The sequence below is a fragment of the Hippocampus guttulatus genome, chromosome 10 (assembly GCF_054856545.1).
Source record: "Hippocampus guttulatus isolate MCC_2025c chromosome 10, RoL_Hgut_1.0, whole genome shotgun sequence".
Classification (NCBI taxonomy): domain Eukaryota; kingdom Metazoa; phylum Chordata; class Actinopteri; order Syngnathiformes; family Syngnathidae; genus Hippocampus; species Hippocampus guttulatus.
The window spans coordinates 12,390,173-12,417,972 of record NC_141270.1 but is presented as its reverse complement, the minus strand read 5'-3'; the positions used below and the strand labels follow the sequence as shown (position 1 = coordinate 12,417,972).

The 27,800-nt window shown below is 40.9% G+C and overlaps 1 protein-coding gene across 4 annotated transcripts in view; it reads left to right on the top strand.

The window, feature by feature from the left end:
* The window catches only part of macrod2 (mono-ADP ribosylhydrolase 2), a 372,441-nt gene that overhangs the window by 120,356 nt on the left and 224,285 nt on the right, over positions 1-27,800 (top strand). For all 4 annotated transcript variants that reach the window (XM_086122657.1, XM_086122655.1, XM_086122656.1 and 1 more), the window contains exon 5: positions 20,050-20,166. In XM_086122657.1, the coding sequence (XP_085978783.1) occupies positions 20,050-20,166 (117 nt within the window). The remainder of the gene's footprint in view (positions 1-20,049; positions 20,167-27,800) is intronic.

Sequence of the window (27,800 nt, the reverse complement as noted above, 5' to 3'; positions counted from 1 at the left end):
GCCTTTGTTTGTGAATATTCATTATTTGTAGGTAAATTGTTTTCACGAAGTTCAGCTTTGTAATTTGTGAAAGCTGGCGAATTGTGTTTTGTATTGAGTGCTACCCTTAAGCTGCCAATGCGCCCAAAACCAATTCGTTGATTTACATGTAAAATATGTCGAATACTTTTTGTGTTTATTTTTACAGTAAACTCCAGCTGGAGCGTTAATAAACATCAGCAGCAGAATATGCGTCACGCGCTTGCTGCAAGCAAAACACAGGACCTGGATGCACACGCGACGCCGTTCAGCACATTAACCAATTTTCTCTGATTGTAATGTTTTTCATGATTGTGAGAAACCAAAATCTACATCATGATGACATTTCACTTAATTGCCCAACCCTTACTGCACACTTTACATGCAACCAAGAAAAGAAAATTGCGCAATGTCAGCATTTTATTTTAAAAATTTCTTCATTTCTTAATAAATGCTCTATAGGCCATTAATGCTTTGAAAAATGAAATGAATCTATCTTAATAATTAACGTTTAGTTTTACCCTTACCACTAACAATTCTTAATGTGACCTATCTTGCTTGTACAGGTTTTTAGCAGTTGGGTTTTCCCAATGGCCTTTTGTGCAGTGACACCAATCTACTTGTCATGCCTGAGACTTGCACAGTTAAAATCCAATTGATAAAATGTGAGCCAGATGCGAGTAGCCTTTCAACATATGATCTTAAATGACCTTGTTAGCTGATGTGTCCAGGGGTTAAGCAGGGGTTGTCCTGATCAACCTCTGACACGTAGGTCATTCCTAAGGTTGTGCTCCAGTCACGGCTTCAATGATAAGGGTCATCGAAGGGGTCATTCTCTCTCCTCTTTGGTTCTATCCAATTAACGCATCAGTAGCTGAATCAGCGTCTGCTCTTCATTGAAACATGTATTGTTCTCATTGATTGGCATGTAGCTCAGCCAAGTGTCTTTTGAGCACTACACAATCACTTTTCTTTACCTTAACCGACAGCAGTCACCTGCGATCTAAATGCCCGCAGAAGAAGACTTTTGAGAAAGCCACCTTCTGAACCAAATAGATGACCTCTGTTGTAGAATACTTGGACAGACTTGGCTTTTCTGGGTTTTCTACCCGCAAAAGTCAGCTGTGACGTGTTTAAATGTCAGAGAAATCATTACAGTGCGCCTCACATTTCAAAGGAGCACTCGCGCAAGCTATGATTCCCAATAAGTAACAGACTGAATGAAAACCCGCTTCGTTCAAATTTGTGAGAGATTTTAGTTTTATTTACAAACAGTGCTTTGACTTAAGTTAAAACCCTAGGCAAGGAATCAATCATAATGACTTTTATTGGTTAGATTTGTAAAAACTGAATTGAAGAACATATGTAGGACGAAACACATAACACGTACTGTGAGTACAAAGTCGTTCAGCAATGTAAGGATACCATTTGTGCGGTAGGACCAAACAATGCCAACTGTGCAAAAGATGCGGAGAGACGTCAAGAAAATAAGAGATCAGTATTGCAGTAATTACAGTGTGTTACAGTGACAGTTGTGCAGGTGATGCCTTGAGCACTTTAAAGTGTCCACTTGTGTGTAATAGCGATCAACAACAGCTATGCAAATATGCAGAATGCTGACGCTATATTCATGAATATGGTTATACCATCACAAAATTGTGCAAAATTGGTGAACATTTGCAAAATGCCACTCTGGAATTATGAGGCAACTGTTTAGCGCAGGGGTGCCCACTTTTTGCACCGAAGATCTACTTTTCGATCAATTAACCTCCCGGGATCTACCCTTACCGGCACGCACGCACGCACGCACACACACACACACACACGCACACACACACACACACACACACACGCACACGCACACACACACACACGCACACACACACACACACACACACACACACACACACACCATGATGAGAAAGCCTGAAACTGAGGCATGCGATGCACTTTTGCAGCCTGTTAACTATCGTTTTAAAGTGCTTCCCTGGTCACTCCTAGATTCCTATTCTTTGCCTGTGCCCTCGGTAAATTGTACACGAAGCAAACTCTGAATGAGAAAAATGACGATAAAAGATAGAGCGCAACAGCTTTGATCACAAGCTGCAATTGCAGACTGCTGAGCGCTCACAACCTCCGGTGACGTAATCATGCGCCATCGTAAATTCAAGATTTACCTGCTTTATTTTATTTTTGGAATATTTTTTTGTGAAAATGAGACTGATAGGATGATTAGGGTGCAGCGTACATTAACACAAAAAAATATATTACTGACATGTACAAAGACATTTTTTTCTCCTCGACATGCCTCGGATCTACTTCGGACTCGTATTAGATCTACCGGTAGATCAGGATCGACGTAATAAATGCTCTTCTTTAGCAAGTTAATGGCAAGAGGGAAGAGACGCTATTGGACAGTCTGCTGGTTTTAGTGTGCATAGTTTGATCGTACCTACCTAAGTGAAGAAGCTGGAAGAGGTTGTGAACAGGATGTTGAAGAGAATTTTGCCTGCCCTTGTCTGACTTTTTGCAGTGTGCAAGTCCTTGAGTCTGTAGGTTGTAATGATTCTCTCGCCTGTTCTTCTTTATGGCACCACCAAACTAGACTATGATGGATGAACATAGGACGGATTCGGTGACTGCTGCATAGAACTGTCTCAACAGCTCCTGTGGCAGACCGTGTTTCCTCATAAGTCACAGGAAGTACATTCTCGGCCAGGGCCTTTTTCAGTAGGTTGATGTTGATTTCCCACTTCAGGTCCTGAGAGACTGTAATTCCCAGCAACTTGAAGGTCTTGATGGTTGAAACAAGGCAGTTGGGCAGCAGGAGGCACATCTATGGTGAAGGATGACTCATGAAGTCTACCATCATCTCGATAGACTTGAGTTTTCCAGCTCCAGGTTCTCTGCCCACACCGGCGCACCAGCCGCTCCACTTCCTGTTGAGACGCAGACTGGTCGACATCATTGATGAGGCAAAGGATTGTGGTGTCATTTGCAAGCTTCAAGAGTTTGACAGCTTGGTGTGTAGAGAGAGAAGTGCAGCAGAGAGAAGATCCTCATTCTTGGTTGTCCGTAATGTTGATGGTGCATGTTATTGTCTCCCCCTGACTGACCTGCTGTGTCCTGTCTGTCAGAAAGACATAGATCACAGGTGTCAAACTCCAGTCAGGGTGGTTATGAGGTTCCTGCAGACCTTGCTGATGAGTTGATCAGTTGAATCAGGTGTGTTGGAAGAGGGAAACATCTAAAACATGCAGGATAGCGGCATTTAAGGTCTGGTGTTTGACACCTGTGCTGTAATTCCACTGGGAGATGGCCGGTGAGACACTGAGCTAGTGTAACATGGAGCAGTTCAAGGGATGATGGTGTTGAATGCAGAGCTTGCAAGCAGGATCCTGGCGTAATGTGTGCATTTGGAAAGACCACTTCTGCACATCACCAAAATCCATCTCAATGATGGAACTCATTGCCATGACGTTCACTATCTCGGAATTTCACAGTTAACTTTGAGAAGGCTTTGAGTCTTTTTTTTTTTTTTAATACATCCGGGAGTTTCTCAGTACACAAATTGTCAATCGAGCAGCAACATTTTCATCGTCAACACAAGCCTGCTGATTGCACAGATAAATTAGCAGAAGTGATGCATTTATTGGATTTCAAATCAGTGGGGCTTGCCAAAAAGCAAAAAAAAAAAAAAGTTGTTTTGGATGGAGCAGTGCATTATTGTGATATTTCCTCAGGACAGTGATGGCATTAACGAGTGTGTGTTATGTTACCTGATTTCCTTTTGAAAATGTACTGCTCTACAATACATTGATTCAATCAAATTGATTAGCAAATATTGAGTAATGCGTTTATTAATGCACAAATACAAACCACTTGACTCATGTTTTACCAGACTACATATCGTGGAAAGAGCCTGCCTGCAAGAGGTGCCGGGTGTATCTCATTGCTCACTGAGACTGGTTTTGCCTCAAACTTTTGCAGCTTATTAAAATGCACAATTAGCATGTAATTTAGTCACCCATGCACCCATGCTTTTAAATGAAACTTAACAAAGGCTGTTCTCGTTCAGAACTGGGACAACACTCCCTCCCTTTTGAAAATCTAATTAAACTAAACTAGTTTTTATCCGTTCTAAATGACTTGAGAGAGCACATTCATTATGCCTGCCCTCCAGTCCTGTCACAAATATATTCCAATACTGCGTTTACTTCATAAATAGGTTACATAATGTTGTTGCTCTTCGGTTGTTCCGGACCTGCCTTGTTTGCTTTGCGGTGTTGGGTTTGCTTCAGCCCACATCACAATCACCTTTGATGTATTCAGTCTTTAAATATAACAGACCGACCGACTCAATAACCCATTTTTCGCTAACCACCACATATGATGAAAACATTACCAAGTGATCAATCCTTCCTACTCCCCCAACTGCCACTCTCCAACTATAGCACCGGGGATCTGGATAAATCTAGTATTTAGGGAAAGCATTACCTTTTTAGATTTGATCATCAGCTTTGCTTTATTGCTCAATTTCCTCTCTCCCAAGGTTTGGCAGTTATGATCGGAGAGATATCTGAATGAGAAATGAATTGCTTGCCTCATACCCGTTTTTGGTCATTACCATTTAGAATGTAACCAGGAGGCCTGGCTTATCTTTTTTCCTTCAAGATGGAGCGGTACATATACCTGATTTAACATTTTGAGTAGCAGTCAATTAGTTTAGATTCTCATCATTTAAAGTAAGTTAAAAAATACAATAATTGAACCTTTCCTTTGGCTCTCTGTGTGTTTAAGAACATTTTCCTTATTTCGAGTGTGAACAATATATTCATCTTGAAACAGTGCAAGATGATGAAATCTTGCCAGTCTGACTCCTTGGTTTCATATGGCAGCTCGGTGTTTCCACAGCGTGTACAACATGTGTGTGGAGTCATACATGTCTCATTCACACCAATAAGTGTTGTTCTGAAATTAGAGACATTGTGAAGGAGCTTATATCAAGTGTTCATACCTCTTTTCTTTTCTCTCTTGGAACTCAACCTAACCCTAACCCCACTAAGGATTTAGTAGGCACATTTCCTCACACACATGAAGAGTTTTCTTCAGAAATACTAAACAAGTTTTGGAATTTTGGCCCAGCTCGTGATGGACCCTATTATCGAGACAAATCTACTCTGATATACAAATCACCTTATAGGACAATCTTGAAAGACAAGATAGTCGGGCGTTTGACGCTCTTGGTTCCGAAAGGGCAAAATCAGGACAAAAACAGCCTAGATTGTCGTTGTGTGTACCCGGCCATGGGGTGACCTGGCAAACAAGGATGACGAGTCACAAATAAGGAATCTCTTTTCAACATTGACTGCTCATACTACCTGTGGTCTATAGTGGTCTTGGCAAGCTTTCCAGGCTGTCACTGTCCTAAACACAGCGTAATCCCTGGCTGCTAGCCCACTGTGTTCCACTCACTTTCATTAATTTTGGAGAGGCAGTTCATATGGCTGTCAGACAAACCACTTCAAAGCTAAAGAATCAGTCATGGTGCATTAACTAGTAAATAGCCTTTTTGTATTCTGTTTAATTTTTTTTCAGTCTGCACGATAACCAAGTTGCTGACCTTACATGACTTGTTTGAGAGTTTATTTTCAAGCTTGTACACCTGACACATTACTATTGTATTTATCTTTTATTAGTATGTGCAACGTAGTAATTTGAAGGTGTACGGTTTTGTACAACATCAGTTCTTGAGGTAGGACGATTACAAACAAAGGTCTTATTGAAATTCCAAGGCTGCCATGCAGTAAAGTGGTAGTTGATAAAACAACACCTAACTGCATGGCAGTCTACAGTGGAGTCTGTGACAATTTTTGTGACAGTTACCTTTTGATATGGAAGATAGTCTGGTTTGATTTCCCCCCCTCCCCCAAACCTCTTATGGGTCCCTTTTACGTGACATTAAGTGTCATACATTAATATTATAATAATAATAATAATAATACATTTTATTTATAAGCGCCTTTCAAGAGACCCAAGGACACTTTACAATAACAAAAAACACAAAACAATACGGGTTGAGCAGCGGCAGCCAAAACGCGCCAGCGTTCACTCAACCCGGAAGTCAGAAAGCATATATGCTCATAACATGTTTAAAAAGCCTTTTCAAAAGCCTTCAGACTAAGAATGAATGTAGCTCGCTATAATTCTAACATCCACCATTGCTGCAGCACTTTCTCTGCGACATACCTAATGTTGACCTGAGAAATTTTAAGTCCGAATGAATAGACAATATTCTCCTAGGTGACAGTTCACTGCATTGTAAATCCACATGTAATCTCAGGAAGGTCAGGGGCTTCCAACCGAGTCCCCCATAGCTAATACTTGGTGCCGCCAGAAACGTTTTCTGATGAGAATTTAGTTTGGAATAATAGTAAGGGTGAAACAAAGGTCCCTTTTATACTGCCTGCAAAAGCTGCTATTTTTCTACACCATTTGCCTGGTTATTATTGTGCATAAATTGTATGGACACATAAAGGTAGGGAAGAAATCGTTCTGCCAATATTCTGACTTAAGAGCCGTAACAGGGGCCATGGTCGCACCTGGCATAGTAAGAGAGAGGAGTGTAAAATTGACACTTAACACTTGGTTCTCCGCCTTGATTATTTCTTGTCACTATCCTATAAGTATTTTGTTCTGAACAACAAATGGAGATGATGTCACCCCCACCCATTAAATCTCAACAAATGCAAATGTTTTGATCTGTATTTTTTATTTTTGGCTCACATTTAATCATAGAAGAAACTAATACTAATGTGTTCAAACCATAGAGGCTAAAATAGCATTCAGTTTTGGAGGAAACAAATGCCTCGACAGCAAGGTGGGTGCCACATGGATAGCTGGCAGCTACAATATTACTGAGATAGGGCTCTGGAATAACATGGTGGTGTGCTTCATTATTACACTTCCCATTGTCACTCACAGAGGTAAGAGATGCAGAAGACTTCAGATTTACCCGCAATTCACCTCCCCCGCGTCATTCTCATACTTCTACAATCAGTCAAAGAAAACAAGGAAAATACTCTCACAAGCTCGTCATAACATCTCTCATAAACATGCCCCTATCACATTCATTCCCGATCATCACAAATCAAAAACAATAACTTTGTTTAAGTAAAAAATATATATATTTTAATATCTTAAAAAAAAACAACTACTGTTGAAATAGCCGGTAAGTATGTTAAAGCTGGTCTTCCCGAGAGAAAAATTATCTCCGTAATTAAAAGGACCAGCAGGAAATTCCTGGATTCATCTCAGTATAATTATAAAAGCCCCGTTTTTTTCATCTGTGGTTCTGCAACAAGGATTCTCACATAGTGGAGCCAAGCCATAGTCTTGAGTAAAGCACCAAGACCACACACACTTTCACCAGGCAAGGCAGTGGATGAACAACAGACGATTGGGGTGGAGGCGGGGAGTGGGGTGGGGGTGGGGGGGAGTCCTAGGGTGAGTGAGTCAGGAACTCTGCTTCATGTTGCTACGAAGGAACAGGGTGTCACAATCAAAACACGAACATGCTTTCAAATCAAGTCTTTGGATTATAAAACAAGCTGTGCCGCGTTGCGTTGTTTGACCCAGAAGAGAAACTACCTTTAGTGCTGTATTTGTGATTGTTTCCATGGGTTTTGGCCGAGTGCTGGCACGTGAGTCGTTTCTCTCAAGTGACAATGGAATAAGAAAGAATGACTGAACAGTGGGTTTAATTATTTCTTTTACATGAATCATAAAGTCCCTGCAGATGATCATAAAAAAACATCTTACACATTTTACGCACCACAGAGAAGAGTGTGAACATCCATGCCTGCCAAATTTGAATGAATAAAACAATTGCCAAGTACATAACATGAGGTTTCAAAGGCGTATCCTATGAATGCGCTGAAAGCACTCCCCACTCAGCTGTTAATCAAATACTTTCATACATCTACATTTTTCTATATATAGCTTGTCCATGCAGCGACAAGCAGCACTAACCACCTTCGCAGGCAAACATGGCTCAGGACACAGTAGGCAGTGGGCTTGACCACCACAAAACTGCTTTGTTTGGTGTCGTGTCTATGTGTAGGTCCACTTAACAGAGGCACTTCAGTGAAAGTTAACCATTTATTTAGACCAAAACTCATGGCGGCACATTATTCAGCCTGTGGCTCATAAACCCACAAATGTCTCATGTTTCAACCATTTTGGATAGCCCGAATAACACAAAATATGTAACACTTGGGAAGTTAAATTACAACACTGAGCTGTTCACTCAATTTTGATATGCAGGGAAGATGTATTTTGTTGGCACGTTAGCATAACCAGCTCACTGCAGGTTGTTGTGGAAGTGTCCTCGTAATTATCATTCACAATTGCGCCGCGAAGGCACTGACACGAACAAAGGTGCCTGGTTCTGATATAGTCAGGCGAGTGGTGACAAGCTCTGCACCAGAGTGATTTACTGGGCGCCATTTTAGCTGAAGGTGCCAACAAATCAGGAAAACTGAAATGTGAAAAAAAAAAAACAGTTCAATGCTACATCTCAACGACTGAGTACTACACATTTTTCAGTCTTTGTACATTTTCAACACCTATCTTTAAATTTGTATGTCTTTTGAAACAAATCTCTTAATCCGCTTTACACAGTCTTTAAGCAGTAAATATGTTGTTTACTATGCATGCTCATCACCGTTTATTGAATTCCTTTATTTTTTGTAAGAATATTTCAGTGTTTTTTTTTTTTGTTTTTGTTTTTTGTTTTTAATTCACCGATTAGTAGAGTGGCACATTAGTACTCGGTTGTGTGCTTGTGTGAAGGTGAGCTCTGCTGTGCTGCTTGGTCTCCGTGTCGAAGCCTTTGATTTGTGTGCCACAGCTGGGCCCGAGGAGGACGTTTCAATGGGCAGCTGTGGGCGCTTTATCTCCCGTGCGTTGACACAGGCTCATTTAATAGATAGCATACTTGGGGATTTGCCTCCAAAGTTGTCTGGGCGCAGTCAGATAAATCACTAGACAGGATTGCACGCTGGCTATCCAAGGCTCTGACACTTATGGCTTTGTCTACCAACCATGAGACATGTAAAATGTATTGTTCCCATTGAAGTCTGCTTTTACTTCGGTTCAGCCTACGCACTTACTCAGCCTTGTCTCATAAAGGCGCACATCCAACCTGCTGGTACTACAGACCTTACAGTAATTACACTGTTTAAAATATTAATTATTCACATTCTCTCAATGTTTTGATACACTACATTGCAAGAAAACAAATGTTTGGCTTTTCGGGCTCTGACAGATTAGTAGCATTTGAATTCATTGATGTGTAATGTGTAAATTGTTGCCAAATTGGTCATGGGAACAAAATAAACAAGACACGGTGCATTTTATTTGTTTATCAGTAAGACTATGTTAAGACATTTCTCTGAAGTCATTATGTACATTCTTGATGATCGAACATCAGACCATCTTGATGCATTACTTGCTTCCATTGTATTGTTTGCCGTTTATTTCATCCTGAAAACAGTCATCTGGCGAACTGGGGCCATCTCCCTTGACAGAAGGGAATTGACGTATTTATTTTGATGCTTAATATTTTAATCCCAAATGGTTTTCTATTTTCTCCACTTGAATAAACAAGACTGTAGAAACACAATAGTGGCATAATATTAGTGTTCAGGTATATGCCAGCCAGTGAAAATTAAAGAATCTTCGAATCACAGAGTTTGTTACTATCTTTTATGTTTTCCATGTTGTATGGAAACTGGAAGAATCCATTCAATGACCTCACAGTTTCTGTAATAACATATTTAAGTACAGGTCACTTGTTAATTTATGAATTCAGAGAAGGCGGTCAGCTAACTCATTGTACAGGACAAACAAAGTGCATTTTGTTTATAAAATAGGTCATTGCTGTTGCAGGAAAAAAAAAGACATTAAGGGAAACTTCAAATGGAGACATTTATAGAGCAAATGTGGATTATAAACCCAAGAGTTTAGCACAAATTTTCAGCTGCAGCCTCTTTGAGAAATTGCTGCCACTGGAGCAGTAGTTCACTGCAACTCCTCATAAATGTTTACCACCAGCAGCCTTTCAAACATACTCTGTTCAGCAAGAACCAAAGTGGATATTACCACATCCATGCAGTTGAGGTGCTTATACACTTTCTAAAGTGTTAAATTATTGTTATTTTTGTTACTGTATGGAATTGGTATAATGTTACAAAACAGTATGCCTGGCCATATATGTGCGTACCTAAAATAAGGCAGCTATGGTACTGTAAATGCGGAAAGCCAGAGCGATGATGTCACAACCTGCTACAATCAAAGACAATTGGATTTTATGCCAACAAACACTGTTATATCTCAAGACTAACTTTTTGCACTGGTTGCACAGTTGTGCCTGTTTTTTTTCCCCTCTTGTTTGGTGCACCAGCACAAAAGCTAGGTACATTTTGACTGCATTACACCACCATTTTTAAGTTTCACCCTTTTTTCATCAATATTGATTGGTGAATGATGAACTAAAACATGGTCATCATAAAGATTATTTGAATCACAATTGCGCAATACAGGCAACTTACTCAAAAGCAGTAGAGCCTGGCATGCTCCGTGTGAGTGTCGGTTATGACTTTTGAACATAACAGACCTTTACTTGACATTCAAGAAGTTGTCAGTGATTCTTGTCATCCATTCTAAATGTGACGGGTGAAGGTCAGTCACCTGGGCCTCTCACAGTAAGATTTTTTTTTTCTCAACAACCACCTGTTTAACTTCGTCTGTCCTTTTGAGAACATGAAACCATTCCAATCTTCCGTCACAACAGTATCACTCCCAGGCAAATCCTGCCATTGTGACTGTTGCCTTCACAGCGTGGCTAAATGTTATCTTTTATGCTTAAACCCAGCGCCTGCCTTTCAGTTTTTGTCCAGTCACAAGTCATTAAAACAGAGACTTGAGTCAATTCAAGTCCTTGTCAAATGATTTGAGTCCCCATCTCTTGCATATATTATACAAGGCTCTGGGCCTTTAAATTAAAAATCGCGTGGCAAATGCTAGCCCAAGGAACCATGCATAATAGCAACAGCTGTTCATGCATTTTAATCAAAAGCGTTGGTCTTTCATGGAACTGCTTCATTTCTCTTCATTTCTGCAATTACAAACTGCCCACCAAGCTTTTGGCCCCAAGTTCCAAGCGTGTGAGGAAGCAGCCATGCTTGCTTTCTCTCTTCAAGTGCCTCAAAGCTTGCCGTTAAGTTTGCTCGATAATTACATACATTTGTCTCATCCTGTCCGCTGCAGCTTCATAGTGCATAGTTTTACTTTGCTTAGAACAAAGTGTTTTTGTCCAACTTTCACCGATATTTCCAGGTTGAGACCATCCTTTAAAATCAAGCAGTTAGCTCTCTTGGGCGACTCAAAAAGGAACTTTGTGCTGGGAAGTAATTCATGATTAATTTAGCCTGGACCCACACTGGGGGTTATGTTTTCCATCCATGTTTTCTCAGCATTTGTCTCTCCCTTATTAACCCAGATTGCCAGACAGTGCAGTTTCTTCATGAGGTGACACTTAATTATGGGTGCATGAAATTGTGTTCTATTAATTGAAAATAGTCACCCATGGTCAGTCAGCCTTATGTTTTGTAATGGGCTAATATATGACACTGACTAATACAGCTTACTGTGGTTTAATGAAAGCCCTATCTCACCAGGATTTAGACACATTTAGATCACAAATCCACTGGTAATGAATTATGTATTTACATCCTTTTTTAAGGTGCTTTGTTTTTTTAATGCAAACATATTTTAAGGACCAATATGTTTCTTATTGCTAAATATTACTACCCAAAAATATTTGATTATTTAGTTGCTTGCATTATGTATGACTGATTTCTTACTACTGTAAACTCTTTAAAGATGGAGGAGCCATTTGGCTCACATAATATATACTTTGGCATCGGGCGGAATCCTCGTACCTCCAGGACTTTTCAGCATAGTCCAATAAAGTGATGTTAGTTCAGCTACTACAATACAATACATGCTGATCTATATAGCGCTTTCACAACAGCGGCAGCTGTAACAAAGCGCTTAACAAAACAGTTAACATAAAGTAAAATAATAAACACAACACATAACATAAAACACGGACAGTCGTACAGTCCTAACCACTTTTCTGTCACACGCTTAGTTGTTTGAAGCAGTTTGAGATGAAAGAGGAGAGAATCAAAGTGTCCTTTAACCAGTGGATCAGAGACGTCATGCTCAAAATGTGCACACGTCGGCTACAAGCTAAGTTTCAAAGTCAACAAGAAGCTGTAGCATCCATTGACGAAAAACCATCGTTTCAGAACCTAAAGCATTTTCAACAAGTTATATTGGTCAATAATTTGTTTTTAGAAAAAAGCCAACAACAACATAACCAAGAGTATATGTTTGTTTAAAAATATGCAATTTACCAAATTGCAACAAAGAAGGTTTTGGCCTGACCCCAGAGATATATGTAACCACTTGTATAAATAAAGTACCTGAAAGGGATACTTGAGTGAAAGTACCCAACATAGAACATATCTTAACAGAAGATAATTTCAGTCCTAGAGAGAGACTGTTCCCAGGTAAAATGGGGAAAAAAAACAAAAAAGAAAAATACTTCACTATGTCACCACACAAAGACAAACTCATGATGTTTTCGAAAGGTGGAAACACACACACAAACACGCTGATTGCATTTGGGAAGAAAAAAAAGTGTCCATCCTATCAACTAATAGTAAAGCAGGGGTGCTGAAAGTAATCTAACCTAGAAGAAGAAGTGATAATGGCGACATTGGCAGAGTGCTTGTTGGTAGTAAGGGACTGGAGTGAAGTTAAGGGGGGAAAAAAGTGTGATATTGAAGGAAGGAGGAGAGAAGCGTAACAAAGGAGGTGTGTGTTTATTTGTGATTATTGGAGCACCTTGCACCTTGAAATGGACACAAAATGTAGAGTAATAGAAGCCACAAATGGATTTCCATCAGGCAGCTGTGATCACAGTCCGAGATAAGGTGAAAATGGGTATTCTGAGAGTCAGTCACGTATTGAGCCTCTATGCTGTGGACAATGGTTTTAATCATTAGCTGCATGTCCAGACATTCTAACCATCTCACCTTCAATGCAGTGCTGCTCAATTAAATACTGACAACACCATACAAACATGCACAGAAGTTCTATCCCTATTCCCTGCTTATCTTGTTCAGGGTTACGGGTGAGCTGAAATCAATCAGTCAGTCACATAGAACGTACAGATCATACTGATCTGCACTTCTGAGATAAAAATAATGTTTGAATATGATCAGATGTTTTCATTTATTTGCTGTTGTTGTTGTTTTTTTTTTTAATGTTGCCTTATTCGAGGGGAATGTAATTATGAGCAGTTGCAAGTACCATTCAGTAGAGAGAGAGAGAGAGAGAGAGGGGGAGAGAGAGAGTGAGAGAATGGCTCCGCCTCCAAATGACGTTTTTGTAAAGGCAAGTTTTGTTTTTCCTTATTCTAAGTTACATTTGTTTATGCTTTCTATTTCCTGTCTTCTCTCTTTGTGAGCTTTGTACAGTATTTGCAAAATACTGCCATCAACCCAATCAAATCACGTGTGTGTGTGTGTGTGTGTGTACATATATATACAGTACATATATACAGTATATATATATGTATATATATATATATATATACATTCACATACACACACACACATTTAGTTGAACTGTTGCAATAGCTAGTAGAATAGGCATTGCACAGTAGAGTCAAGTCCAAACAAACACATTGCAGTAAAACATCTTGAAATGCTGTTCAGAAGAAGTTGAACTGACAGTGTGGTTGTCTGGGATGAGGCGGCTCCTTTGCCTCTGACAGGTAATGTTGCGAAAAACAAGATGATAGAGCAGTTTAAGGGGGGGGGGGGGAACTAAACAAACAAAAAAAAAAACAACAACAACTTTGAAAAGTAAGGACTTTGACGATTGTCACAAGAAGTGCAGCAATGTTGGGCTTCGGCACCAAGTTGTCCGCAGCTGTCAGACTCTACGCTTCCAACAACAGTGTCACATGAGCTAAAGTACCCAAACCAAGCTTTGTTTTACGATTCTGGGAACAGCAGGAACCGTCTAGTGTTCTTGTCAACTGCCATGGCCTGTTGCAATCATCAGTATGTTGCCATTCTCCAAGACATTTTTTTTTAGAAATGTACACCGTAGTGTTATTAAATCATGTAATAAGTCATACATGATAAGTCATACATACTTACAGAATAAAATATAAGAATTGCTTCGGCTGCCTATAAATGGAAAATATCGAGGTGCCATATTAATGTCGCAGTACTCAATGGGGATTTCATAGAATGCTTTTGTGGTCATTGTTGTAATAGGAGAATGATTTATTTCTGCTGAAGCTGTGATAGTTGTCCTTTATCTTCATCCCTACTTACATGGCAGCATCAAGGGAATAATGTGTCATGGAAGCCTCAGCAATTCAATGGCTATTTACGGAGTAACATCTGTGACTATCTATCTGGCTTAGCATTTTTTAAATCCCACGTATTATGGGTTGAGCGGAAATTATGATCCATTGGACAGAATGTGGTTACAGTAAGGGGCGAGCTCTCGCTCCGGTTGTACCTAAAATTGCTGCGATTAGGACTCACGGTCCGGTATTACAGGGGAGTAACCGCAGTGGCTTGAACAGATTCCACCTGACATTTAGTTCAGACAGATCTCCGATTGGCACTTGATTAGCAACTAATCCATGTCATTATCTCCTTTGGTAAAATTAGTTGAGTAGAAAATGGTGTTGTAAATCACAGAGGTGGAATTGTGCCAGGGCTTTGATCAGTGTTCCGTGTTGAAAAGTGCTGTGAGGAGATGGGACATAAGCTGTTGCTATAGTTACTAGAAAAATGGCTGAACAGAAATATGCAGTACCATGAGGGTGCTTATTCCCCTAAATTCTGTTACTTAGCCCCCAATTTTGTAATAGTACTCATACACCATAATGTAGTATTTGAGAATTGCCACTTATGAGTTATTTTTTCCTCTTGCTAAGTCATTCAAGGTGTTCAGTTTATTGCATTGAGTCGTACTTTGGTCCGTCAGACCAATAAAAAAATAAATAAAATAAAATCAAGAAAAATGTTTGGCTCAAGTTGAAACAACACTAGGCATGCATACAACACTGGAAATACAATATACTCCATTTATGCAAACATATGGAAATCATTTAACTAAAGGCAATTGATGGATCATGAAAAAAAAGTCGAATGCATGCCCCCCCACATAAAAAATAAATCATAAACCGTTGCATGCACTCAATCGCTTATGCAACTTTAAGCTGTGCATCTGTCCACTTTGTTCTCTCTCTTTATCTCAATTAGCTTTGCATTGTTACAGCTGGTGTTCTTCTATCTCTTCTGACAATGTGTATTTAAAAAAAAAATAACATGCAATACTGCTTAGCGATTACATGTCCTCTTTTTCAGCTGTGGCATGATTTTCTTTTAATACTGATAATGTTTTCTGTCCTCTTTTTTTCTAATTTGTCTTGTGAAAGCGTATTGCTAAAATGTTCCGTTACTTTCTCCTGACCTGCAGCGCAGAGACCCTTCAGTCGACCAGTATGGAACAGTAGCTAAGACAACGCAGCCGGATTGTGCTTGTCTTTATATGTATGCCACTCTATTCCCCTTAGTTAGATTCCTTGCTGATATTGAGGCTTCTGCATAACCTGCTACGTAGAATCAAGCACAAGCATACCCGATCTCAGCCCTCACCCACTCCTACGCTGCCTCCTCTGGCTCCAGTCCTGATCGTAACCCGCAGAGGCGCGGGGAATAATTAGGAGAGAATACTACAGCTGACACCATTTCTGAAAGCGGGGTATTGTAATGAGTGCAGAGCAGGTAGTCATTGTGTCTGATGGAGCGATTGAAAGCCACTTGGTTTTCAGGCTGCCTGGGAGAAGCCTAGCGGAGCTTTGCTGGTCCTTTAATGCACGTGGGAGCCGAGCCTTGGGAGGTCGAGCCAGAGGTGTCTCCAACAATGGCAGCAGCCAAGGTTATAGCTGAGTAACCCATTCAAACTGCTTTAAAGTGACACAGCCCTCATCGCTTTTGTCTCTGCCAATATGGCTGCTTCTTACTCTCTCCCTCTCTTTCACTTACTCTCGGCTGTTCTACTCATTATTAAATGTGAGGAATGCGATGAGCCACTGATCAAAATTGAGCCTCATTAAAGTGTGCAGACTGAGTCACTGCTTAGGAACGCTTTCGCTTATCAAGATCGAGGATGAGCAGGTTTAATTTCATTGTGTCTCACCTGCAATATTGTTTGTTTCTATCTTCTCAAAAACAAAAACAGAAAGAGGTTAACCGTGCACACACGGTGCATTCGGCGGTGTGCATCATTGGCCAGTGAGTTGTGTGAATGTAATTCAGTGCATGCAAACGCTGATTGGGCAAAGTGTGTTTTCAGCACATTTAGTTTTGGGTGAAGTTTTTTATGTACCTACCGTCATGCCAATCGTGAAGGTAGCGTCAGACCGTTAAATCATGCACCGGATGATGCTGTGCGCAAACAGGAAAGGAGCGTGTTTGGTTCCCAAATGTTGCTGACTTAACAGTGCTTGATGAATCTGCCTTGATTAAATGTGGAGGGTCCTATCCAATGTTATCTATGCTTGCTCGTACTCAAATAAACACCCAGCGTGATCTTGGAAGCACCTTCATTACTTGTTCATTTTTCTCATAAAATACAATGCAAAGTTCACTGACACCGGCTGAACTGAGCAAGTCCAATTTTTATTTTATTTTATTTTTTTAAACAATGTCACACTCAGTATTTTGAGTATTATCTATTTAAATTGATCAATCATCATTGATGTCTGTATTGGTGTGTCCTCTTTTCTGGAGGAAGTGTTATGTTAAAAAGTACAGCCGTTGTTTCTACTTCTCCATTACGACACTGAACATCTCATCTGATGAAGGTTTACTGTGCCAAAAATACGTTTGAGACCCACTTAAAAAATATTTTCCGGTCTTCAAATTATTGTTTGTGTTTAGCTTGCCAAAACTAATTGGCTGATATTTGTTTTTATTTGAGAAGGTTGTTGTCTGAACAGTGTGTAAGCTTTTGTGACCTTTTTCCGTTCTAAAGAGCTTCCACAAAAAATCCAACGTATAGCCAAGTTATCTTTTTTTTTTTAAGAAACATATTTTACCCCACCCCTCCCAAAAATGTATTTTTGCTGCAATACAGATGTAGGTGAACAATTACTCCCATTTTTGCCTTTTAGGTGTAATTGTTGCCCCCCAGGTGGCCACAACATTTTATAAGAGAGGAACATAGACCAAGGAGTCCATAAAATCACGTGATAGAATGAAATAAATTGGGACCATACTCTTTTCCAAAATGAAATAGCCGTCTTTCATAAGATTCTGGACTGCACTTTTAATGTGTTAGGCACACTATTTATGAATCTGCTGAGATAGCAATGAAATTCGTCTTCAATTAGGAATTAAAGTGACATCCAAACTGCGTCATCTTCGTTGGTGGGGGTTAATTAAACCGTGGCTGTCGAAAACCTGACACAAAACCAAGTGTGAATGCCCAACTATCACAGTTAATTTGATTCCCCCCCCCTCCCCTGATTAAAAGCTGTATTTTTCACTGGGCTCCCATCCCAACCACATTTCTTATTTGTGTCCTTCAGACGTGTACCCATATGGTACACAATGTACCTGTTGAACTCATTCCTGGAAACAGGTAAATTAAATCCGTTCTCCGGGTATGTCAGTCATTTCGCCATCTTTTGTTGTATTTATGGACACTGAGGACACATTCCCGGGCTCATTAGAAGTACACGGCGCATCGGGGAGAGAAGGAGGAAGGGAGGAGCACGGAGATGGAAATTGAAGCTATCACTTTGAATCATTTTCTCCAGCTAGCGAGATGACGCGCACAGCCTCATGTTGTTGCTATCTGGTTTCCCAAGGTGCTCGTAGGCTAGAGATCAAGAACGCTTGCTAGTGATGAGAAATGTCTCAGGAGCACAGACTCCTGCGGGAACACTACCAACTGGAACACTGCATTATTACCTTTCCCTAATCTGACACGCGAAAAAAGAAATAAATAAACAGTTGTCCTTACATAGAGAACCTGCTGCCCTTGGTGAGATTATCCTTTACAAATCTCTCTCTCTCTCTTTCTCATATATATACAGTATATATACCTGTATATATATATAGTTATATACTGTAGATATATTTATATACTGTAGATATATGTGTGTGTGTTAGGAATGTATAGATGCTTAGTATTTTTTGTTTTTTCTTTGGGGGGGGTTCCTGCTTCTTGCCCTACCTGCTTCTTGCCTTGGCCAATCTCATAGCAGGTGCACACATCTGATCAAATAATGTATCTTTTTGAAGAAAAAAAAGGCATAACTACAGGCTTCAAACAAGGTTATATTCACAGTTGGAAATAGTTAGGTTCATGTCAACCCTTTTACTCTTTTTTCCCCTCCTTTCCTTTAGCAAGATTGTACATTTCCAAATGGCAAATCTATTTGAATTTGATGTATTTTATTGATACTATCCATAGCTCGATAATGTTTTGTATATGAGCTTGTTATGCATTGTGACAGTCTCTTCTTTAGTCCTCTGGTTTCTAATTTATATTTATTGCTTGAAACATTGTTATTATTATGCAAATAACTCTACCTGGTTATTGTGGCCATGTTTGTGTGGACAGTTTCTAAATTCCAAACTCGTAGCCGGTGCTACCTCAACTCTGTACCGTGTTAAGTAGCTCTCACTGTCACTAGAGAAATCCTTCTCCATATTCACATCACTGTCAGATGCGTGTTACTTTTTCAAAAAGCCATCAGACTCTGTCTCTGTCAACCGGTTGTCCCTCACTCCATTAAAGATGATTGATATAGCCTGAAAACCTTTCGCCCAGCTGTTGACTCATCCTTGAGAAACTGAAAAGAACTGAGATAAAGGACCCCCACCTCCATCACCAAATACATACCTTTTGTCTTCACACTGTACACGAGTACACTTTGGAAAATAGTGTATTTTATTTCAAAGGTAGTTTTGAGTCTCAATGGTGATTACCATGTATGAGATGTTTCAGTTGTCTTTTTTTTTAACCTTAACCTTTGATGAATAAGGGCAATCCTCTGCTGAGGTCAACTGGAAAAAAAACAAATAAGGAAAAAAAAGACACTTGTGTTTGTCCATTTGTCATTGTTCTTTCTCTTGGCTTTGTTATCCTCTAATGGCTTGTGAGGATTTCTGCAGGACAACTTGAGACGGATTTTATGATGTTTCGGCGTGATTGATAACATGCTCTTGGAGGGATGTCAGGCTTTCAGAGTAGGATAATGTGGATTTCTATCTCTCTGCCTTCTTCTGTAAGACGCGCCATCAATCAGCAGCAATCGCGGCCTTAACCCGGTAAAATTAAAACCTTGCGGGGGGGGGGGGGGGCTGTGTTTTCCATGGAATCAGGACACACATCAGAAGGGAGCGCGACAGAATCGGAACACTGATCCACATCACACCAGGCCCAGTGCCACAGAGAAGAGGACAGATATAAGATTCCCAGCATGGGGCAGAAAATACAGTTAATGATCTGATTGTAGATGGCTGTTGACAAGGGAGAGGGATTACAGGAAGAACAGTCTCATTTTCACTGTGTGCGGAGACGTTATTAGATCCTAGCCCAGCTAATTTAATTCCTAGGCCTGTCAATATTTTCCAGCAACAAGGGCTCTGCACTCCGGCAGACTCTCTTTCTTTGAGAATGCCGAGCAAAGGAAATGATTTGACGCCGAGATGAAAAGATCAAAATTCCCCTTGTGTCTATGTCTCAACATAGAGGCTGTGGTCCTGGATATGTCATAGACATGTTTTCCTTTTTTTTTTAAATTTTTAATATGAATGTCTCAACTCAGTACTGTCTGTCTGTGTTTTTCAGTCGATGGCTGCATACACAAAGCTGCAGGTTCCTGTCTCTACGATGAGTGTCAAACACTAAATGGCTGTGAAACCGGCAAAGCCAAGATCACCTGCGGCTATGATCTCCCTGCAAGATGTGAGTACCAGTAATTAATGCCTTCCCTTAGCTCAGTGTGTGTGTGCGCGCTTACATGCTTGTGTGCTACTCCTTCATACTGCATTCGCACACAAATATAATGCAATGCGGCCTAGTAGTACACTCGCAGGTCACAAAAGTCATATTAATCAAACTTAAATGTTGTTCTTAACCTCAACAATATGATTGTTATAGTTCTAAATAGCAATGGGGTAGAATTATAATAATAATAATAATAATAATAGATTTTATTTATAAGCGCCTTTCAAGACACCCAAGGACACTTTACAATAACAAAAAACACAAAACAATACGGGTTGAGCAGCGGCAGCCAAAACGCGCCAGCGTTCACTCAACCCGAAAGTCAGAAAGAAACAAGGGAGGGACAGGGGGAGAAAAAAAAAAACACGCTCGAACTACCCTCATTTGAGGATAATTTGAGTGAGGCAAAAAACTCCTGCACAAGCATTATACTGCATTCTCATGACCGTCCAGTCCCATAATTTGTCAAGATTAAAATGTAACTGTCTATATTACCACCCCCACCCAAATAAAATAAAAATAAAATAAAAACATGTATTTGTACTCATGTGTACGGTTCCCCCACTTGCTGGTATCAACGGTCCTAAAAATATTAGTTTTACCTTGCATCATAATGTCAACACTGGCAAGGTTTCCTTGAAGCTGTCACGGCTTTGCGTGATGTCAGCCCCCGCCCCCCAAAAAATAATAATAATAAATAAAAAATAAGAAAAAAGGCCCAAATATGCGTCGACTTCGAAGATCACCAAGCAGTGTAAAAATGTGGAAGTGAAAAACACTTACATACTTCTTGCCCTATGGGGAAGCCATTTTTATACGAAACAACTCAACGATGAAGACATGTTTGTGTTTAATTGTGGGGTGAACAAACGGTGTCGTAGGAGGCGTATCATGTGGCAATTTGCCAAACATATTTCCTGAAAACTACTCGCAGCTTGTAGGATGAACACAGAAGTAACGCGGAAGCCCAGCACACCGAAAACATACATTTGGACCACAGTAATTGGTTTTATCGTTCATGGAGGAATGGACTATCATATTGAAATGAAAGTACTTTTTTTTTTTTTTTTACAACCCCCAGGAGCCGGTAAATGTAAGAAATATTTGTAGTTTTAATGTATTTGTCTATAATACTATTCCTCTATTTTGTATTATTCTTTTTATTTTTCTTCTTTTTGTTGTTTTTGTTTTAATCGATTCAAAATATTAGAAACACTTCTCCACGTAGTTCACTGCAACACTCATCCACAGTAGTGTTAGACAAAAAACAAAAATGCACAGAAAGAAAACGTAAGCATGATTAACATTTTGATCCTGTCCTGTACTGGAACTCATTAGAATGTTCAGGAGAACCTAATGAAGTGTCAGGTGGGTGTATATTGTTTCTTAATGAAAGTGTTGTGAGGCTGTATATGAGCTCGGAGGTCCCTTCACGAGCAAAGTTGATCATTTTTGTGTTTTAATAACAAATGTTACCACTCGAACAGGTCATGTTGCTGTGTGTGCGTGTGTGTGTGGGTGCGTGTGCGTGCGCGCGTGCGTGTGTGTGTGTGTGCATGTGTGTGTGCCCGCGTTGCGCGCGTGAGTCTCAGGTTGAATAAATGGGAAATTTGGGATAAGGCTTGACAAGATGAAAACAATTTATGCCAATCATCCACACTGGCTGTGCCCACACGGCCACATGAGAGTGTGCAATTTAATAATGCAGTGGAGAGGGGAAAACAAAAGATACACTTTTAATTAGGATGTATTAGTTTTAAAAAGTCATCTGTATACATCAGGCGTGTTTTGCTAGAAAATGATTATGATGGTACTCGTATGGCCGAATGAGAGCATCATCGATACACAGATGGGCCTTTTGTTGTTTGTTTGATTGATTCTTTTTTCATCCCTCATTTATTCTCTTGCCGAAGCACACAACTTTCACTGTCACACTGTAACAATGATAAGATGAACTTGGTTGGGACCATTAGTTTTTATCTCTCCTTGTGATGTACTATTTTGTATGCCTGTGAGTTTTCTGCCACTTTCGGATATGAGCTAATTTCGTTTGGTAATTGTTGAGGGCGTGTGACTCTTAAAAGGGGAGACATGAGTGCAATTCAGTTGAGACAAGCGTCCCACCGGTCCTAACCTAACCCTGAAGGATTTCCGTGAGACAGCCGAGAGAAGAGATGGAGGCCCAGATGAAATTATGTTGTAAAGGATGTCAAACAAATGGAGTAGATAAACTGTGACTTTGTCGTTTTGGGGCAGTCAGATCAAGAGACACCAAAACAGGGGGGCACCCATGACAGTTTAATAAGCCGTAATGTCACCCGGGAGCAATCGCACTGCGACTGGGTACTCTTATTGTAATTATCTCAGGGTAAAACGCCTCCTCTGTGCCGAAAAGTTATTATGGATTGCTCATCTTCTTCACTGGGAACACTCAGCCCAATTTTGAACCTAAGTGGAGTTCATTTTAAAGCCTCAATCTTACCCGGAGTTGTTGAAATGTTTGTATCTGCACTAATCGGAGTCATCATCTTGGAATCTTTTTTATTTCTCTTCTAAGGAATCAGCTTCTCATTTTGAGAATAGCATTTGCGTGCTCACAAATCGTTTTGTTTTCATTCATTTGCATTGCTGTCATAATTATCCCACCTACACTACACACACACAAATACACATTATGAAGCCTCTACGTTTCTGAATTCCAAAACCGTAATATGTCCACCCTCTCACAACTTATAATTACAAAGCAACCGAGGGAGACGTTTTGTTTCTTCCTTCATTTTGCAACAAGGCGTATCAGAGGTTACAGTAGAGGACAATGGCGCTTCTGTGAATACCACAGTTTTCATTGTTGTTGGTCATGAGCATGTGTTTAACACAAAATGCATGCAAATGATGGAGGAAAATAAAAAAGTATAAACCTCTGTACGGCTAAAATGATCACTTGAATGAATACTTGCCATTATTCGGCATTGATGGGCCATTCGCACCATGATGATGGCTGATGTTAACATAAACTTTTGAAAAGAACACTTGGGTTCAAGTCAATAAAAGCCTTTATTCACCACAGAATACCAGTCGTTTCGATCTGGAAATCCATTTCTAGGATTTCACAATTTCTCTTTAACAATATAGGGTACGTCTTGCAACAAGTATTGCAACCTTTTTTGGGGAACCCCTCTGTCGTTGTCACTCCATTGTTAGTCCCGCCATTACTGCAGAGTAAATAGTTTAATCAAATGTGGCAAGGCTTTATAATGTGCTTCCACTTGACTGAAAGCCTCGTTAAATGAAAATCCAGCCTCCATCAAGAGCTCAGCCACTTAACTTCATGCTGCATTAATATATATATATAATTAGCCGACGTGCTAACCACTGGACTACCGGGCCGCCACCAGTTTTATATGGATTCCCCATTGGAGCGAGAGGGAAATGGCCCTCTTGCAATGACAAAGTATTGAGAAGTATTGGCTTAACTGAAAGCCGGAGAGCATCATTCTCTAAATTTCTGAGCAGAAGATGTCTCCTCTACTCGATTGACGTTCTGAATGGTTTCATGGCAAAGTAAAGTTAAAAAAAAAAAAAAAAAAATAGTGCGGCTGTCATTCAAACCTCAGCCGATATTAACACACCGAACCATTGAGAAGGGGCCGCGTGACGAAAGTCTCCAGGTCGCATTTCGGCGTTTTTATGCTCGGCCGTCGAGTAAGAGGTCATCTAAGTGCTGTACATGAGATGGATGAACACATACTCTCCCCGACGAGGGGACGGAGTATGAAGACACCCCTCCTTCACTCCCTAGAATCCCACTGTCGCGCCTTTTCGAGGACTGGACCTCGGGCTGGTAGCTACCCGTGGCTTCCAAAGCTTCACTCCCGCACCCCACGGCTCTATGCAGAGCGGAAGAATACGTTTGATCCACCCGGATGCCTCCCTATCCGGCCTTCTTGGACCCTTCTCCACCCACTCTCTATTTATCCACATCTATACCGGTGCTTGTCCGCATCAGAAGGCGGGTCGGTGCGAGGGTGTCGGGTGGGCGGGTGTCGGCGGCGACTCTGGACGCGCGCCGGGCCCTTCCCGCGGATCTCTTCAGCTACGGCGCTCGGCGAAAGCCTTCGACTCGGTCGCTCATGCCCACTTCCTTTGCTCGCTCAAGAGGAGGAATATGGACCGACACTTGCGTGGTCTGATAAAGGACAGTTACATTGACTGTACAACCCGTCTGAAATGTGGGAAGGATATGTCGGAACCAATCCAATTGATGGTAGGAGTCAAACAAGGCGATCCGATGTCCCCCTTGCTCTTTAACCTGGCCATGGACCCACTGCTGCAATCGATGGAGGAGTCGGATTGGGGCCTTAACAGAAAAGGAATGAAAATGGCAGCGATGGCTTTTGCCGATGATCTGGTGCTGGTAAGCGGATCAAGACGAGGCATGGACAACCTGTTGGGGATGCTCGAAGACTTCTGTGCACATACAGGACTAAGGGTCCAACCCAAGAAATGCCATGGATTCATGTATGAACATGGAATGATCAATGCCTGCAAACCATGGAAAATTGATGGTCAGAGAATTCATATGGTGGAACCTGGGTGCGATGTGAAGTATCTGGGGGTGCGGTTGGGCCCAGACAGAGGCATCCTCCCCCCAGACGTGAAGGAGGAGATGGTCAGCCAGGCGGCCCGGTAGTCCAGTGGTTAGCACGTCGGCTTCACAGTGCAGAGGTACCGGGTTCGATTCCAGCTCCGGCCTCCCTGTGTGGAGTTTGCATGTTCTCCCCGGGCCTGCGTGGGTTTTCTCCGGGTGCTCCGGTTTCCTCCCACATTCCAAAAACATGCATGGCAGGCTGATTGGACGCTCTAAATTGTCCCTAGGTGTGAGTGTGGGCGTGGATGGTTGTTCGTCTCTGTGTGCCCTGCGATTGGCTGGCAACTGATTCAGGGTGTCCCCCGCCTACTGCCCGGAGACGGCTGGGATAGGCTCCAGCACCCCCCGCGACCCTAGTGAGGATCAAGCGGTTCGGAAAATGGATGGATGGATGGATATAAAACTGGTACTGTATAGTAATTTTTTTGTGTGTGTAGAGTCCAACTAGATGCCCACAGGGACAGCCCTGAAATCACAGTATTCCTTGTTTGGAGATGTGATGGTCTGAGGAAATGAAAAACGGCCGTCGTCATCCACCCCCTTTTGAGCTTCCTCCCAAGACAAGAAAATTGGTCCCCCTTACATCCCGCTAAGCAGTTTTGGCTGTGAATCCCACTGGCAAATAAACCTTCCCTTTAGGAGGGCTGAGCACATGTGGGACAGATTATTATGACGTGGCTGGCCAGAGATTATTAATCATTGACAGTAATTACCGGTACACACCTACCATAGCGGAAAGACACCCAAAAACTATCTGTTACGTCAAATTGACAAGGAAATTGTTCATTTACCCTGATTCTAGACAAGTTATTCATCAGTTCATAGATTAGGATTAAATGAAAATGCAGTGTCAATTGTTGCCTGCCACCTTACATTTTCATGAGTCGGCTTCTGAAAAGGATTTGATATTTTGTACTATTATATAACACCTTAACAGCATATTTGTGCTGGCTGGTGTCATGGTGATGATGCGTGATGAATCAGCCGTAGTCTTGCAGTCAGAACCTTTTGTTTTTAGATTAATTTTTGTGCTTGTCTACTCCAAAGATGTTAAGCAGAGACCTTGAGGGCTCATCTTCACTTGTACTTTCCCACGCCAGATGCTCCTCTCAACTTGTGTTACACCAATATCTAGTTTTAAAATTAAGCAGAGCTCTGTTGTACCATTTACTATTAATACCAGTTGAGTAAAACCTCATTTAAGCGAAATTAAATTGCGTTCAACCTGATACAGTATTTTCTCAGGGGGGTGTTGTGGGGGGGGGGGTGATTGGGAATGTTGAAAAAAAGAAATAAAATTAATCATGCAATGAAATATATAATGTATAGGCTACCATGCTACACTACTGTCAAGCCCCCGTGTGCTTTTTTTTTTTCCTCCCCCAGATTAAACATTTGGCAGCTTGGTTTGCTCGTGTGCACATGCGCACATAGAATGTTGTTGGTGTTTTCTTTTTCTTTTTGTTTGTTTGTTTTTTTTTTTTTTTTTTGTCAAGGTTCATTCGAGGTTGCAAAGACATTTATTGGCAAGACACTCGCAAACAGCTTTTTCTTTTCGCCATCAAATGCTGACAGCCCAAATGGGTTTGCAGCATTCACCATGGACATTCGGACCTTCACCTCTCAGATCTGTTCTTAAATTGTTCCTAGCTAGCAAAACATCACTTGATTTTGCTTGGCTACATTATAATGGCTTGGCGGAGAATCTTAAATGTTTCCTCGTTTGAAAAGAACTTGCTAACCAATTAATGGAGCTAATAAGAAGACAAGAAGAGAGACAACAGCACGGTAAAAAAGAAATGTACTGTTTGGCAAGAACTGCCTGACTGTTAGAACAGATCGACCAGAGCGGAAGAGAAAAGAGACGTCGCTCAGTGAAAGCTTACTGGAAAAGCCGCACCGGCACTCCAGCTGCTTTTGTGTCACTGCCCTGTATGGCGCTTGATTCAGTCTTCCTGTTCAGCTCCAAAACTGTTAAATGAACCAATATCTCACCCAAAATTCTTCATCATCAAATTCAAGAGGATTGAGCCTGTCTCTGAATTTTCTTTCTGTATTTTTGCTGTATATGCCCAAAAAATTTCAGCCCTTGTTAAAGTTAAAGCATCCCAACTGTCACTTTGAAACGAAAGTTTAAGTTTAAAGTTGTGGTGCAACAGAATTAGAATTTTTAGTTTGAAAGTGAAATCTTGGTGCAATTCGGCTTTCATTCGAATGTTACATAATATGCTTCGAAAGTGAAGGGCCCAAAGGAACTTTGAAGAAGATGCTGTTTTTGTTTGTTCTTACTCTCCAAATCCCATGTAAAATATTTTACCCGGCTCAGTTCAACCCCCGGAGGAGTTTTAGAGTGACACTTCAAAATGCTTGTGCTGTTTTTATTGTTTTGCTTCTCTTTTTCTCTCTTCCCATTGAGCTCCGGGTGCATGCTTTAAATAATGAATTGCATTTGGTTACACGATGGGAAGATTCTGTTATATTGTTGTGGTCCTCTTTGTTGCCACTCTTTGCTCATTAATAGACTTTAAGATTGCTCGTTCAATTGTACGCACATTTTGAAAAGTTGTCTTTACGTTTACATTTTAAGCAGTCTACAGTTTTGCACTAGTCTTGAATAATGTCAGCATGTCGCAGAGATAAATGCGTCGGCTTTCTCTCCTTCGTCTCCTCGGTTGTAAAGTTATGATTTTCAGCCTTTGTTTTGTTTTGTTCTTGCATTCTTCCCGCCACTCACTAATTTAGTGTGGATATACAACCTTACGCTCACACAACAGCGAAAGCTTTGATTCGTCTCGGGGTCCCATGCAATGCCTGCACGCTCGTCCAGGTCCGTCCCCACTGTGACCCGGCACACCTCCAGCACTCTTTTCGGACTTCTGCACAACAACAAACAACATTCCGCTCTGCAATTTATTCATATTTCATATGCTGCCGCACAAGCCTG